We start from the raw sequence: 14724 nt of genomic DNA on the forward strand, positions 1-14724 counted from the left end.
GCCTCAACCGTCGTGGGAGGACTGCTTGCCCCTCCCACCTCCACCAGCAGAGGATGAATACCTGCTGGTTCCGCCTCAGCCGCCGTGGGAGGACTGCTTGCCACTCCCAGCTCCACCAGCAGAGGGTGAATACCTGCTGGTTCCGTCTCAGCCGCTGTGGGAGGACTGCTTTCCCCTCCCACCTCCACCAGCAGATGGTGAATACCTGCTGGTTCCACATCCACCGTCATGGGAAGGACTGCTCCTGCCCTGCCTCGCACCACCCAGGGATGCCTGCCTCGCATCGCCTGGGGCTGCCTGTTCCACATCGCCTGGGGTCGCCAGGGATCCTGCTTCGCCTGGGGTCGCCAGGGATCCTGCTTCGCCTGGGGTCGCCAGGGATCCTGCTTTGCCTGGGGTCGCCAGGGATCCTGCTTCGCCTGGGGTCACTACACTGTGGTCGGAGCCCCACGGAGGGGAGCTGCCGGCCATGAAGAAAGGGGGGGAGGTCAGGAGACCAGCTTCCCCAGCCGCACTTTCGCGGCCGGAGATCATGTGGTCAGAGCCCCACGAAGGGAAGCTGCCAGCCATGGAAAAGGGGGGGGAGGTCAGGAGACCAGCTCCCCCAGCCGCACTTTCGCGGCAGGAAATACTGTGGCTGGAGCCCCGTGAAGGGCAGCTGTCAGCCATGAAGAAGGGGGGGGAGGTCAGGAGACCAGCTTCCCCCGCAGCAATTTCGCTGCAGGAGAAAGGGTGGCCAGAGCCCCACGGAGGGGAGCTGTCGGCCATGAAGAAGGGGGGGCAGGTCTGGAGACCACCCCCAAAAATTTTTTGGCCAGAGGAGCTGGCCGGTGCGCGGGCCATTGGAACACTACGGCTGTTTGGGTGGGAGGAGGACATCCCACCGTGGCCGCCACCTTTGGCCCGTTGCTGCCCCTGTTCCTGCGCCGGGACTGCTGACCGGGACTTTGGGGACTAAGGGGGGAGGTGGCCGAAAAGGCCATGTGTGCTGCGCACAAGGGGGGGCATGTGTGGCGGAGTGTCCCGCCCCTATTTATTATTATTTGTATTTTTGTTTGCGGCGCGGGTAAAAGCGCCGCGTCTTTTGTTATTATATTTAAAAACCCCGTGAGGATGCATGGCTGATCAGCTACTGATTATTTAACTAGCTGACAGTCATGCATCCTTACCAAACGCGTGCAGACTCTGGCCGGGGGATAATAAGATAATTACCAACTAGTTAAATCCCTCGGCCAGAGTATATAAACGAGCAGCACTCTGCACTCGGGGTTGAGAGTGTAGAGGAGAGTACGGGAGAGCGGAGAGAGAAAAAGCAACATTAACAAAACAATTGCTAAGACGTGCTGGATTTCCCAGCACATCACTTACTTGTTTGTTTGTTCATTCGTTTGGCCCTTGTGCCCTTTTGTTTTGTGTTGTGTTAATTTGTTTAATATTTTGTTTATTAAATACGCTGAGTGCACTAACACTCAGCTTCAACCGCCCATCCACTGTTTGGTTTGAGTTACTTCCTGGTCCGTGACGTCATCCACATCACCACTGCGAGCCAGACTGTCACATATGGTGTCAGAAGTGGGATAAACAACGCCTCCAACAGCCGGACCAGGATTGAAAAGTGCGTTTTTTTTTGTTTGTTCGTTTTTTTTTTCAAATTAAAAATGGGGAAAAGTAGCCGGAGGAGAAAGCAGCAGCAGCAGCAACAACAGCAGCAGGAGGCGCAGCAACATCAGCCTTACCTTGCCACACTGGATATCTGCCTCACCTGCCTGAAGGGTGAGGAGTGGTGCTTCGCGGTTTGTGAGGTTGGGCACGTGGCACCAGACCAACCCCCTCCATGGCAGGAGAAAGAGGAGCCAGAGCGTCCAGTGAGGGAGGACCTGCATCCTCCAAAGAGGACGAATGCACTCTCCTCTGAGGGAGTCTGGGACTGGCTGGTGGAGCCGGGGAGGGATTATGAGGAAGCCCTCCCTGCAGTGATCAACCTCCTGTGGGCAAGAGATGGGGAGCGCTGGGAGGCCTGGGAACAGCAACACCACCCAGCTTCCCTCCCAGACATCGCAGCCATGGTGTTCAACTACCTGGCTGCGGATATGGGAGAGACCCTGCTGCTGCCATCTCCAGCACAAAAGGGAGAGGAGCCATCGCTACCGTCTCCACCAGCAGAGGGAGAGGAGCCATCGCTGCCGTCTCCAGCGCCAGAGGGAGAGGAGCCATCGCTGCCGTCTCCAGCGCCAGAGGGAGAGGAGCCATCGCTGCCGTCTCCAGCATCAGAGGGAGAGGAGCCATCGCTGCCGTCTCCAGCGCCAGAGGGAGAGGAGCCATCGCTGCCGTCTCCAGCGCCAGAGGGAGAGGAGCCATCGCTGCCGTCTCCAGCGCCAGAGGGAGAGGAGCCATCGCTGCCGTCTCCAGCGCCAGAGGGAGAGGAGCCATCGCTGCCGTCTCCAGCGCCAGAGGGAGAGGAGCCATCGCTGCCGTCTCCAGCGCCAGAGGGAGAGGAGCCATCGCTGCCGTCTCCAGCGCCAGAGGGAGAGGAGCCATCGCTGCCATCTCCAGCATCAGAGGGAGAGGAGCCATCGCTACCGTCTCCAGCATCAGAGGGAGAGGAGCCATCGCTACCGTCTCCACCAGCAGAGGGAGAATGCCTGCTGGTTTCGCCTCCACAGCCTGGGGAGGAGCCCGAACGTCCTACGCCCGAGTGGGAGGAGCCCGAACGTCCTACGCCCGAGTGGGAGGAGCCCGAACGTCCTACGCCCGAGTGGGAGGAGCCCGAACGTCCTACGCCCGAGTGGGAGGAGCCCGAACGTCCTACGCCCGAGTGGGAGGAGCCCGAACGTCCTACGGCCGAGTGGGAGGAGCCCGAACGTCCTACGCCCAAGAGGGGGGAGTCGGTGCGTCCACAGCCCAAGAGGGAGGAGTCGGTGCGTCCACAGCCCAAGAGGGAGGAGTCGGTGCGTCCACAGCCCAAAGAGGGGGGAGTCGGTGCGTCCATAGCCCAAGAGGTGGAAGTCTGCGCTTCCACAGCCTTAGGACCCAAGCTGCAGTCCCAAGAGCCAGAAGGGGAGGAGTTACAGGCTCAACCCCCTGAATTTTTCTGGGGGGGAGAAGGGCAGGATGCTGATGTTCCCCAGCAGCCTCTATTTATGCTGCTGAAGGGAGCACGGCACACACCAGCCCAGCCGCCACAGCAGAGGGAGCCAGAACCGCCACAGCCTCCCTCTGAGTGGCCAGCATCCGCCCCATCGCCTCTGCCTCCACCACCACCAGGAGCAGAGCAGCAGGAGCTGCCTCTGTCTCCACCACCACCAGGAGCAGGGCAGCAGGAGCTGCTTCTGTCTCCACCATCACCAGGAGCAGAGCAGCAAGAGCTGCCTCTGCCTCCGCCACCTCCACCAGCAGAGGGTGAATGCCTGCTGGTTCCACATCCACCGTCGTGGGAGGACTGCTTGCCCCTCCCACCTCCACCAGCAGAGGGTGAATGCCTGCTGGTTCCGCCTCCACCGTCGTGGGAGGACTGCTTGCCCCTCCCACCTCCACCAGCAGAGGATGAATGCCTGCTGGTTCTGCCTCAACCGTCGTGGGAGGACTGCTTGCCCCTCCCACCTCCACCAGCAGAGGATGAATACCTGCTGGTTCCGCCTCAGCCGCCGTGGGAGGACTGCTTGCCACTCCCAGCTCCACCAGCAGAGGGTGAATACCTGCTGGTTCCGTCTCAGCCGCTGTGGGAGGACTGCTTTCCCCTCCCACCTCCACCAGCAGATGGTGAATACCTGCTGGTTCCACATCCACCGTCATGGGAAGGACTGCTCCTGCCCTGCCTCGCACCACCCAGGGATGCCTGCCTCGCATCGCCTGGGGCTGCCTGTTCCACATCGCCTGGGGTCGCCAGGGATCCTGCTTCGCCTGGGGTCGCCAGGGATCCTGCTTCGCCTGGGGTCGCCAGGGATCCTGCTTTGCCTGGGGTCGCCAGGGATCCTGCTTCGCCTGGGGTCACTACACTGTGGTCGGAGCCCCACGGAGGGGAGCTGCCGGCCATGAAGAAAGGGGGGGAGGTCAGGAGACCAGCTTCCCCAGCCGCACTTTCGCGGCCGGAGATCATGTGGTCAGAGCCCCACGAAGGGAAGCTGCCAGCCATGGAAAAGGGGGGGGAGGTCAGGAGACCAGCTCCCCCAGCCGCACTTTCGCGGCAGGAAATACTGTGGCTGGAGCCCCGTGAAGGGCAGCTGTCAGCCATGAAGAAGGGGGGGGAGGTCAGGAGACCAGCTTCCCCCGCAGCAATTTCGCTGCAGGAGAAAGGGTGGCCAGAGCCCCACGGAGGGGAGCTGTCGGCCATGAAGAAGGGGGGGCAGGTCTGGAGACCACCCCCAAAAATTTTTTGGCCAGAGGAGCTGGCCGGTGCGCGGGCCATTGGAACACTACGGCTGTTTGGGTGGGAGGAGGACATCCCACCGTGGCCGCCACCTTTGGCCCGTTGCTGCCCCTGTTCCTGCGCCGGGACTGCTGACCGGGACTTTGGGGACTAAGGGGGGAGGTGGCCGAAAAGGCCATGTGTGCTGCGCACAAGGGGGGGCATGTGTGGCGGAGTGTCCCGCCCCTATTTATTATTATTTGTATTTTTGTTTGCGGCGCGGGTAAAAGCGCCGCGTCTTTTGTTATTATATTTAAAAACCCCGTGAGGATGCATGGCTGATCAGCTACTGATTATTTAACTAGCTGACAGTCATGCATCCTTACCAAACGCGTGCAGACTCTGGCCGGGGGATAATAAGATAATTACCAACTAGTTAAATCCCTCGGCCAGAGTATATAAACGAGCAGCACTCTGCACTCGGGGTTGAGAGTGTAGAGGAGAGTACGGGAGAGCGGAGAGAGAAAAAGCAACATTAACAAAACAATTGCTAAGACGTGCTGGATTTCCCAGCACATCACTTACTTGTTTGTTTGTTCATTCGTTTGGCCCTTGTGCCCTTTTGTTTTGTGTTGTGTTAATTTGTTTAATATTTTGTTTATTAAATACGCTGAGTGCACTAACACTCAGCTTCAACCGCCCATCCACTGTTTGGTTTGAGTTACTTCCTGGTCCGTGACGTCATCCACATCACCACTGCGAGCCAGACTGTCACAAGCACCCAGTATCCGCTGTCCACTCGGATGGAGTTGCAGCGGCTGAAGTAGGAGTGCAGGTCAGCACAGTCGCTGCTGCACTCATAGTGGCGCCCCTGGAAGTTCCTGTCTTCATAGAAGATGATCTGAAAAGTTGAAAAGAAGGTTAAAGAAATTAAACTAATTTGAGTAAATAAAAATGACAGTAATATACCTGTATTTATCCAAGATCCTGATATAGAATTGTGCAACACGGATATCAATGGGAGAATGCAAACCAGTAATGGATACATATTGTGGAAGTGATGTTATTGTAAGCCTTATTTTATAACACTATGAAACATTTCTCCAGTGTCAGTCCTCAGTTTGATAAACCACTCCAGTGCTCATGGCTGTGCAGGCTCTTGATGAACCACTCCAGTGCTCATGGCTGTGCAGGCTCTTGATTAACCACTCCAGTGCTCATGGCTGTGCAGGCTCTTGATAAACCACTCCAGTGTCCATGGCTGTGCAGGCTCTTGATAAAACACTCCAGTGCTCATGGCTGTGCAGGCTCTTGATTAACCACTCCAGTGCTCATGGCTGTGCAGGCTCTTGATAAACCACTCCAGTGCCCATGGCTGTGCAGGCTCTTGGGGAAGCATTCAATGACCCTTGTGGGGCCATTAACCTACAAACACCTATTTTAGGCTTTTTCAATTACGTCCAAAGCCAATTCCAAAATGTTTTAGCATTTTGCCACGTATTCCTATATCTCTGTGTGTGGATCAATAGCTGATCCTGTCAGTGTGTGTTATTATCCCTTAAATCCACAGTAAACTGACCAGGCTTACCTTTCCCATGTTGAAGGTTCAAGTGTTTCTCTGTAATTCAACTAGTGCTTCAAATGGGCCTTTTATATGTTTGGCTGAATGTCATGCGTTCTGTAATTCTAATTGTTTAGGGTGCCTGAGTCAACAGTTTTTTTTTTTTTTTCAGCTTTTACCTTTATACATTGCAGAAGCCGAAGCATGCAGTTTGTGTGCCAGCTTTTCAAACAGAGGACAAAAGACAGTGTGTCGTACATAGCGAGATTGGTGTGTCAGGTGGATCTCAGTATTGTCTATGTCTGTACCGTAGGTAATGCATTTGTTGATTTGTGGGGGCACAGTATTTAATGGGATTGTTATAATAGTTCATTAGAAAACGCCTATTGCTGCTTTTGAAACTAGAGTTTAATCATTGATTTTCAATTTGAATTGGGTGATTTTTGAGATTTGCAAAACTCTCTTTGTATGCTATCAAAAGATCTTTCTTTTGTGAATATTCTCCTTGGCTTCTAGGAACACATGAATTAGAGAGCCACATTTTTAACAACTGTTAAGTAAAATCACTTATCTCTGCTGAATTTTTGTCCTGTGTGAAGATTTCTCCACAAAAGATTGCTCTTCTTAACTTAGTTTGATATTTAAATTAGCGATGAGCAACTCTGAGTGCTCTAAGTTCACATTACTTATATATGACTGTGAAGTTGCACACTTAAATATGATTCTATATGTTTTTACTATTCAATTTTTTTCAGGTGGTATTCATGTAAACTTGGCAGCGATCAGGCAAAAAGCAGGAAATCAGCCTGCTGTTGAAATAGTGAATGCTACTAAGCTACTAAGAACTTTTATTTAACAAAAATAAAGCGAGACCAATGATTTTTGTCAAAATAGACACTGATGTCCTTTATCTGAACAGAGAATTGGTAAGGCCATACAGCAGGGCTCTTCTTGTTCTGTTGGAGGGGTAATAAAGAGGGCTCAAATGTCTTGATTCCAGCACTGTTAAAGTTCTCTAACATTTAGAAGAGTAGTTTCTATAATTACTTGGCTTCTGCTAAGTGAGCACAAATTGCACCCAGTGTAGTTACTCTGCTATCCTATACTATGTAATTCATTATAGTGGTGAATGGTGAGTAACGGGGTCAACCCCGAATCCAAATTCATGTTCATATTTGAATCAAGTAAGAGCACCATTGCTGGTGTCAGTACAGGTTTGTGTCAGTGGAGAGGTTTTGACTAAACAGGCTGCGTTTAACACATTCAATACAAACTGCGGCTGAAATGTGGGTTCCCAGGAATGATTTTGCATTAAAACATGTGGGGTGAATCCCAATATGAAATGAGCAAGTAAATGCACAGTTTTTACAGTACAAGGTAAAAATGGCTAAAAGTCATGCAACAGCTGTTCAAGCGTGGCATGTGAAGGAGGTGCTTGCTGAGCATTCTACTGCTATCAACCAGTGCTTCACAGTTCTTATGAGAACATTGAATTAGGAGCCTTTTTAATGGGCTGAGCGCAGGTTGCATATAATATTAACCAATAATTATAGCAACTGTGTAACACTGAGGATAAAATAATAAAAAAATAACTCAAGCATTTGTGTGAATTTTTAGAGTTTTATTTTAAACTTTCAGTGATACATAATTGAATTTGAACAATTTAGAGTTACATATAACTTTCTCTCATGCGTCTGAAAGAGCCAATCGTGGAGTTCATGCCGCCCCAGTCGCTGAATCTCCTGTATTCTCCAGGCCTCATGAAGTACTGTCTGCCCCTGTAGTTAGGCTGTTCATAGAAGGTCCAGTAGCCTTCCATCACGTTGCAGGAGTTGATGTCACGGTATCGGAAGCGGTCGTAGACATTAGGGCAGTCGTCCATGAATTCCATCATCTGGCCTCCAAAGTCGGGTCTCTCGTAGATTCTCATTCTGTAGTTTCCTCTATACTAAAATTGAAATAAATGATATTAATTAGCTATTTGCCAAATAAAATGTAATATAGTATAAAATAATATAGGAAACGTTGGGCTATAACTTACGTGTGGAAACATACGGCAAGACCTAATGCAGTCGTTGTACCCCATCCAGCGCTGGTAGTCAGGATATTCCCCCCTGTTCAGGGTGTACTGGTAGCCCATGTAGTTTGGCTTTTCATAGAGCACCCAGTATCCGCTGTCCACTCGGATGGAGTTGCAGCGGCTGAAGTAGGAGTGCATGTCAGCACAGTCGCTGCTGCACTCATAGTGGCGCCCCTGGAAGTTCCTGTCTTCGTAGAAGATGATCTGAAAAGTTGAAAAGAAGGTTAAGGAAATTAAACTCATTTGAGTAAATAAAAATGACAGTAATATACCTGTATTTATCCAAGATCCTGATACAGAATTGTGCAACACCGATATCAATGGGAGAATGCAAACCAGTAATGGATACATATTGTGGAAGTGATGTTATTGTAAGCCTTATTTTATAACACTATGAAACATTTCTCCAGTGTCAGTCCTCAGTTTGATAAACCACTCCAGTGCTCATGGCTGTGCAGGCTCTTGATAAACCACTCCAGTGCCCATGGCTGTGCAGGCTCTTGGGGAAGCATTCAATGACCCTTGTGGGGCCATTAACCTACAAACACCTATTTGAGGCTTTTTCAATTTCGTCCAAAGCCAATTCCAAAATGTTTAGCATTTTGCCACGTATTCCTTTATCTCTGTGTGTGGATCAATAGCTGATCCTGTCAGTGTGTGTTATTATCCCTTAAATCCACAGTAAACTGACCAGGCTTACCTTTCCCATGTTGGAGGTTCAAGTGTTTCTCTGTAATTCAACTAGTGCTTCAAATGGGCCTTTTATATGTTTGGCTGAATGTCATGCGTTCTGTAATTCTAATTGTTTAGGGTGCCTGAGTCAACAGTTTTTTTTTTTTTTTCAGCTTTTACCTTTATACATTGCAGAAGCCGAAGCATGCAGTTTGTGTGCCAGCTTTTCAAACAGAGGACAAAAGACAGTGTGTCGTACATAGCGAGATTGGTGTGTCAGGTGGATCTCAGTATTGTCTATGTCTGTACCGCAGGTAATGCATTTGTTGATTTGTGGGGGCACAGTATTTAATGGGATTGTTATAATAGTTCTTTAGAAAACGCCTATTGCTGCTTTTGAAACTAGAGTTTAATCATTGATTTTCAATTTGAATTGGGTGATTTTTGAGATTTGCAAAACTCTCTTTGTATGCTATCAAAAGATCTTTCTTTTGTGAATATTCTCCTTGGATTCTAGGAACACATGAATTAGAGAGCCACATTTTTAACAACTGTTAAGTAAAATCACTTATCTCTGCTGAATTTTTGTCCTGTGTGAAGATTTCTCCACAAAAGATTGCTCTTCTTAACTTAGTTTGATATTTAAATTAGCGATGAGCAACTCTGAGTGCTCTAAGTTCACATTACTTATATATGACTGTGAAGTTGCACACTTAAATATGATTCTATATGCTTTTACTATTCAATTTTTTTTCAGGTGGTATTCATGTAAACTTGGCAGCGATCAGGCAAAAAGCAGGAAATCAGCCTGCTGTTGAAATAGTGAATGCTACTAAGCTACTAAGAACTTTTATTTAACAAAAATAAAGCGAGACCAATGATTTTTGTCAAAATAGACACTGATGTCCTTTATCTGAACAGAGAATTGGTAAGGCCATACAGCAGGGCTCTTCTTGTTCTGTTGGAGGGGTAATAAAGAGGGCTCAAATGTCTTGATTCCAGCACTGTTAAAGATCTCTAACATTTAGAAGAGTAGTTTCTATAATTACTTGGATTCTGCTAAGTGAGCACAAATTGCACCCAGTGAAGTTACTCTGCTATCCTATACTATGTAATTCATTATAGTGGTGAATGGTGAGTAATAGGGTCAACCCCGAATCCAAATTCATGTTCATATTTGAATCAAGTAAGAGCACCATTGCTGGTGACAGTACAGGTTTGTGTCAGTGGAGAGGTTTTGACTAAACAGGCTGCGTTTAACACATTCAATACAAACTGCGGCTGAAATGTGGGTTCCCAGGAATGATTTTGCATTAAAACATGTGGGGTGAATCCCAATATGAAATGAGCAAGTAAATGCACAGTTTTTACAGTACAAGGTAAAAATGGCTAAAAGTCATGCAACAGCTGTTCAAGCGTGGCATGTGAAGGAGGTGCTTGCTGAGCATTCTACTGCTATCAACCAGTGCTTCACAGTTCTTATGAGAACATTGAATTAGGAGCCTTTTTAATGGGCTGAGCGCAGGTTGCATATAATATTAACCAATAATTATAGCAACTGTGTAATATTGAGGATAAAATAATAAAAAAATAACTCAAGCATTTGTGTGAATTTTTAGAGTTTTATTTTAAACTTTCAGTGATACATAATTGAATTTGAACAATTTAGAGTTACATATAACTTTCTCTCATGCGTCTGAAAGAGCCAATCGTGGAGTTCATGCCGCCCCAGTCGCTGAATCTCCTGTATTCTCCAGGCCTCATGAAGTACTGTCTGCCCCTGTAGTTAGGCTGTTCATAGAAGGTCCAGTAGCCTTCCATCACGTTGCAGGAGTTGATGTCACGGTATCGGAAGCGGTCGTAGACATTAGGGCAGTCGTCCATGAATTCCATCATCTGGCCTCCAAAGTCGGGTCTCTCGTAGATTCTCATTCTGTAGTTTCCTCTATACTAAAATTGAAATAAATGATATTAATTAGCTATTTGCCAAATAAAATGTAATATAGTATAAAATAATATAGGAAACGTTGGGCTATAGCTTACGTGTGGAAACATACGGCAAGACCTAATGCAGTCGTTGTACCCCATCCAGCGCTGGTAGTCAGGATATTCCCCCCTGTTCAGGGTGTACTGGTAGCCCATGTAGTTTGGCTTTTCATAGAGCACCCAGTATCCGCTGTCCACTCGGATGGAGTTGCAGCGGCTGAAGTAGGAGTGCAGGTCAGCACAGTCGCTGCTGCACTCATAGTGGCGCCCCTGGAAGTTCCTGTCTTCGTAGAAGATGATCTGAAAAGTTGAAAAGAAGGTTAAGGAAATTAAACTCATTTGAGTAAATAAAAATGACAGTAATATACCTGTATTTATCCAAGATCCTGATACAGAATTGTGCAACACGGATATCAATGGGAGAATGCAAACCATTAATGGATACATATTGTGGAAGTGATGTTATTGTAAGCCTTATTTTATAACACTATGAAACATTTCTCCAGTGTCAGTCCTCAGTTTGATAAACCACTCCAGTGCTCATGGCTGTGCAGGCTCTTGATAAACCACTCCAGTGCCCATGGCTGTGCAGGCTCTTGGGGAAGCATTCAATGACCCTTGTGGGGCCATTAACCTACAAACACCTATTTGAGGCTTTTTCAATTACGTCCAAAGCCAATTCCAAAATGTTTAGCATTTTGCCACGTATTCCTATATCTCTGTGTGTGGATCAATAGCTGATCCTGTCAGTGTGTGTTATTATCCCTTAAATCCACAGTAAACTGACCAGGCTTACCTTTCCCATGTTGAAGGTTCGGGTGTTTCTCTGTAATTCAACTAGTGCTTCAAATGGGCCTTTTATATGTTTGGCTGAATGTCATGCGTTCTGTAATTCTAATTGTTTAGGGTGCCTGAGTCAACAGTTTATTTTTTTTTTCAGCTTTTACCTTTATACATTGCAGAAGCCGAAGCATGCAGTTTGTGTGCCAGCTTTTCAAACAGAGGACAAAAGACAGTGTGTCGTACATAGCGAGATTGGTGTGTCAGGTGGATCTCAGTATTGTCTATGTCTGTACCGCAGGTAATGCATTTGTTGATTTGTGGGGGGGCACAGTATTTAATGGGATTGTTATAATAGTTATTTAGAAAACGCCTATTGCTGCTTTTGAAACTAGAGTTTAATCATTGATTTTCAATTTGAATTGGGTGATTTTTGAGATTTGCAAAACTCTCTTTGTATGCTATCAAAAGATCTTTCTTTTGTGAATATTCTCCTTGGCTTCTAGGAACACATGAATTAGAGAGCCACATTTTTAACAACTGTTAAGTAAAATCACTTATCTCTGCTGAATTTTTGTCCTGTGTGAAGATTTCTCCACAAAAGATTGCTCTTCTTAACTTAGTTTGATATTTAAATTAGCGATGAGCAACTCTGAGTGCTCTAAGTTCACATTACTTATATATGACTGTGAAGTTGCACACTTAAATATGATTCTATATGCTTTTACTATTCAATTTTTTTTCAGGTGGTATTCATGTAAACTTGGCAGCGATCAGGCAAAAAGCAGGAAATCAGCCTGCTGTTGAAATAGTGAATGCTACTAAGCTACTAAGAACTTTTATTTAACAAAAATAAAGCGAGACCAATGATTTTTGTCAAAATAGTCACTGATGTCCTTTATCTGAACAGAGAATTGGTAAGGCCATACAGCAGGGCTCTTCTTGTTCTGTTGGGAGGTAATAAAGAGGGCTCAAATGACTTGATTCCAGCACTGTTAAAGTTCTCTAACATTTAGAAGAGTAGTTTCTATAATTACTTGGCTTCTGCTAAGTGAGCACAAATTGCACCCAGTGTAGTTACTCTGCTATCCTATACTATGTAATTCATTATAGTGGTGAATGGTGAGTAACGGTGTCAACCCCGAATCCAAATTCATGTTCATATTTGAATCAAGTAAGAGCACCATTGCTGGTGTCAGTACAGGTTTGTGTCAGTGGAGAGGTTTTGACTAAACAGGCTGCGTTTAACACATTCAATACAAACTGCGGCTGAAATGTGGGTTCCCAGGAATGATTTTGCATTAAAACATGTGGGGTGAATCCCAATATGAAATGAGCAAGTAAATGCACAGTTTTTACAGTACAAGGTAAAAATGGCCAAAAGTCATGCAACAGCTGATCAAGCGTGGCATGCGAAGGAGGTGCTTGCTGAGCATTCTACTGCTATCAACCAGTGCTTCACAGTTCTTATGAGAACATTGAATTAGGAGCCTTTTTAATGGCCTGAGCGCAGGTTACATATAATATTAACCAATAATTATAGCAACTGTGTAACATTGAGGATAAAATAATAAAAAAATAACTCAAGCATTTGTGTGAATTTTTAGAGTTTTATTTTAAACTTTCAGTGATACATAATTGAATTTGAACAATTTAGAGTTACATATAACTTTCTCTCATGCGTCTGAAAGAGCCAATAGTGGAGTTCATGCCGCCCCAGTCACTGAATCTCCTGTATTCTCCAGGCCTCATGAAGTACTGTCTGCCCCTGTAGTTAGGCTGTTCATAGAAGGTCCAGTAGCCTTCCATCACGTTGCAGGAGTTGATGTCATGGTATCGGAAGCGGTCGTAGACATTAGGGCAGTCGTCCATGAATTCCATCATCTGGCCTCCAAAGTCGGGTCTCTCGTAGATTCTCATTCTGTAGTTTCCTCTATACTAAAATTGAAATAAATGATATTAATTAGCTATTTGCCAAATAAAATGTAATATAGTATAAAATAATATAGGAAACGTTGGGCTATAACTTACGTGTGGAAACATACGGCAAGACCTAATGCAGTCGTTGTACCCCATCCAGCGCTGGTAGTCAGGATATTCACCCCTGTTCAGGGTGTACTGGTAGCCCATGTAGTTTGGCTTTTCATAGAGCACCCAGTATCCGCTGTCCACTCGGATGGAGTTGCAGCGGCTGAAGTAGGAGTGCAGGTCAGCACAGTCGCTGCTGCACTCATAGTGGCGCCCCTGGAAGTTCCTGTCTTCGTAGAAGATGATCTGAAAAGTTGAAAAGAAGGTTAAGGAAATTAATCTCATTTGAGCAAATAAAAATGACAGTAATATACCTGTATTTATCCAAGATTCTGATATAGAATTGTGCAACACGGATATCAATGGGAGAATGCAAACCAGTAATGGATACATATTGTGGAAGTGATGTTATTGTAAGCCTTATTTTATAACACTATGAAACATTTCTCCAGTGTCAGTCCTCAGTTTGATAAACCACTCCAGTGCTCATGGCTGTGCAGGCTCTTGATAAAACACTCCAGTGCTCATGGCTGTGCAGGCTCTTGATAAACCACTCCAGTGCCCATGGCTGTGCAGGCTCTTGGGGAAGCATTCAATGACCCTTGTGGGGCCATTAACCTACAAACACCTATTTGAGGCTTTTTCAATTACGTCCAAAGCCAATTCCAAAATGTTTAGCATTTTGCCACGTATTCCTATATCTCTGTGTGTGGATCAATAGCTGATCCTGTCAGTGTGTGTTATTATCCCTTAAATCCACAGTAAACTGACCAGGCTTACCTTTCCCATGTTGAAGGTTCAAGTGTTTCTCTGTAATTCAACTAGTGCTTCAAATGGGCCTTTTATATGTTTGACTGAATGTCATGCGTTCTGTAATTCTAATTGTTTAGGGTGCCTGAGTCAACAGTTTTTTTGTTTTTTTCAGCTTTTACCTTTATACATTGCAGAAGCCGAAGCATGCAGTTTGTGTGCCAGCTTTTCAAACAGAGGACAAAAGACAGTGTGTCGTACATAGCGAGATTGGTGTGTCAGGTGGATCTCAGTATTGTCTATGTCTGTACCGCAGGTAATGCATTTGTTGATTTGTGGGGGCACAGTATTTAATGGGATTGTTATAATAGTTCTTTAGAAAACGCCTATTGCTGCTTTTGAAACTAGAGTTTAATCATTGATTTTCAATTTGAATTGGGTGATTTTTGAGATTTGCAAAACTCTCTTTGTATGCTATCAAAAGATCTTTCTTTTGTGAATATTCTCCTTGGCTTCTAGGAA

General features: G+C 46.5%; 3 protein-coding genes across 3 annotated transcripts; all 3 read right to left on the bottom strand.

Moving 5' to 3' along the window:
- Positions 1-7506: 7506 nt before the first annotated feature.
- LOC131737418 (gamma-crystallin S-1-like) lies at positions 7507-8783 on the bottom strand. Its single transcript, XM_059026069.1, has 3 exons — positions 8687-8783; positions 7948-8190; positions 7507-7854 (listed from the first exon to the last, which is right to left on the bottom strand). Exons 1-3 carry the CDS (start codon positions 8693-8695, stop codon positions 7576-7578), a joined length of 531 nt encoding a protein of 176 aa, XP_058882052.1. The 5' UTR covers positions 8696-8783; the 3' UTR covers positions 7507-7575.
- A 1477-nt stretch (positions 8784-10260) lies between these two features.
- LOC131737419 (gamma-crystallin S-1-like) lies at positions 10261-11475 on the bottom strand. Its single transcript, XM_059026070.1, has 3 exons — positions 11441-11475; positions 10702-10944; positions 10261-10608 (listed from the first exon to the last, which is right to left on the bottom strand). Exons 1-3 carry the CDS (start codon positions 11447-11449, stop codon positions 10330-10332), a joined length of 531 nt encoding a protein of 176 aa, XP_058882053.1. The 5' UTR covers positions 11450-11475; the 3' UTR covers positions 10261-10329.
- Positions 11476-13014: 1539 nt separating this feature from the next.
- LOC131737421 (gamma-crystallin S-1-like) lies at positions 13015-14324 on the bottom strand. Its single transcript, XM_059026072.1, has 3 exons — positions 14233-14324; positions 13456-13698; positions 13015-13362 (listed from the first exon to the last, which is right to left on the bottom strand). Exons 1-3 carry the CDS (start codon positions 14239-14241, stop codon positions 13084-13086), a joined length of 531 nt encoding a protein of 176 aa, XP_058882055.1. The 5' UTR covers positions 14242-14324; the 3' UTR covers positions 13015-13083.
- Between the last annotated feature and the right edge of the window lie 400 nt (positions 14325-14724).

Source organism: Acipenser ruthenus, chromosome 7 (assembly GCF_902713425.1).
Source record: "Acipenser ruthenus chromosome 7, fAciRut3.2 maternal haplotype, whole genome shotgun sequence".
Taxonomy (NCBI): Eukaryota; Metazoa; Chordata; class Actinopteri; order Acipenseriformes; family Acipenseridae; genus Acipenser; species Acipenser ruthenus.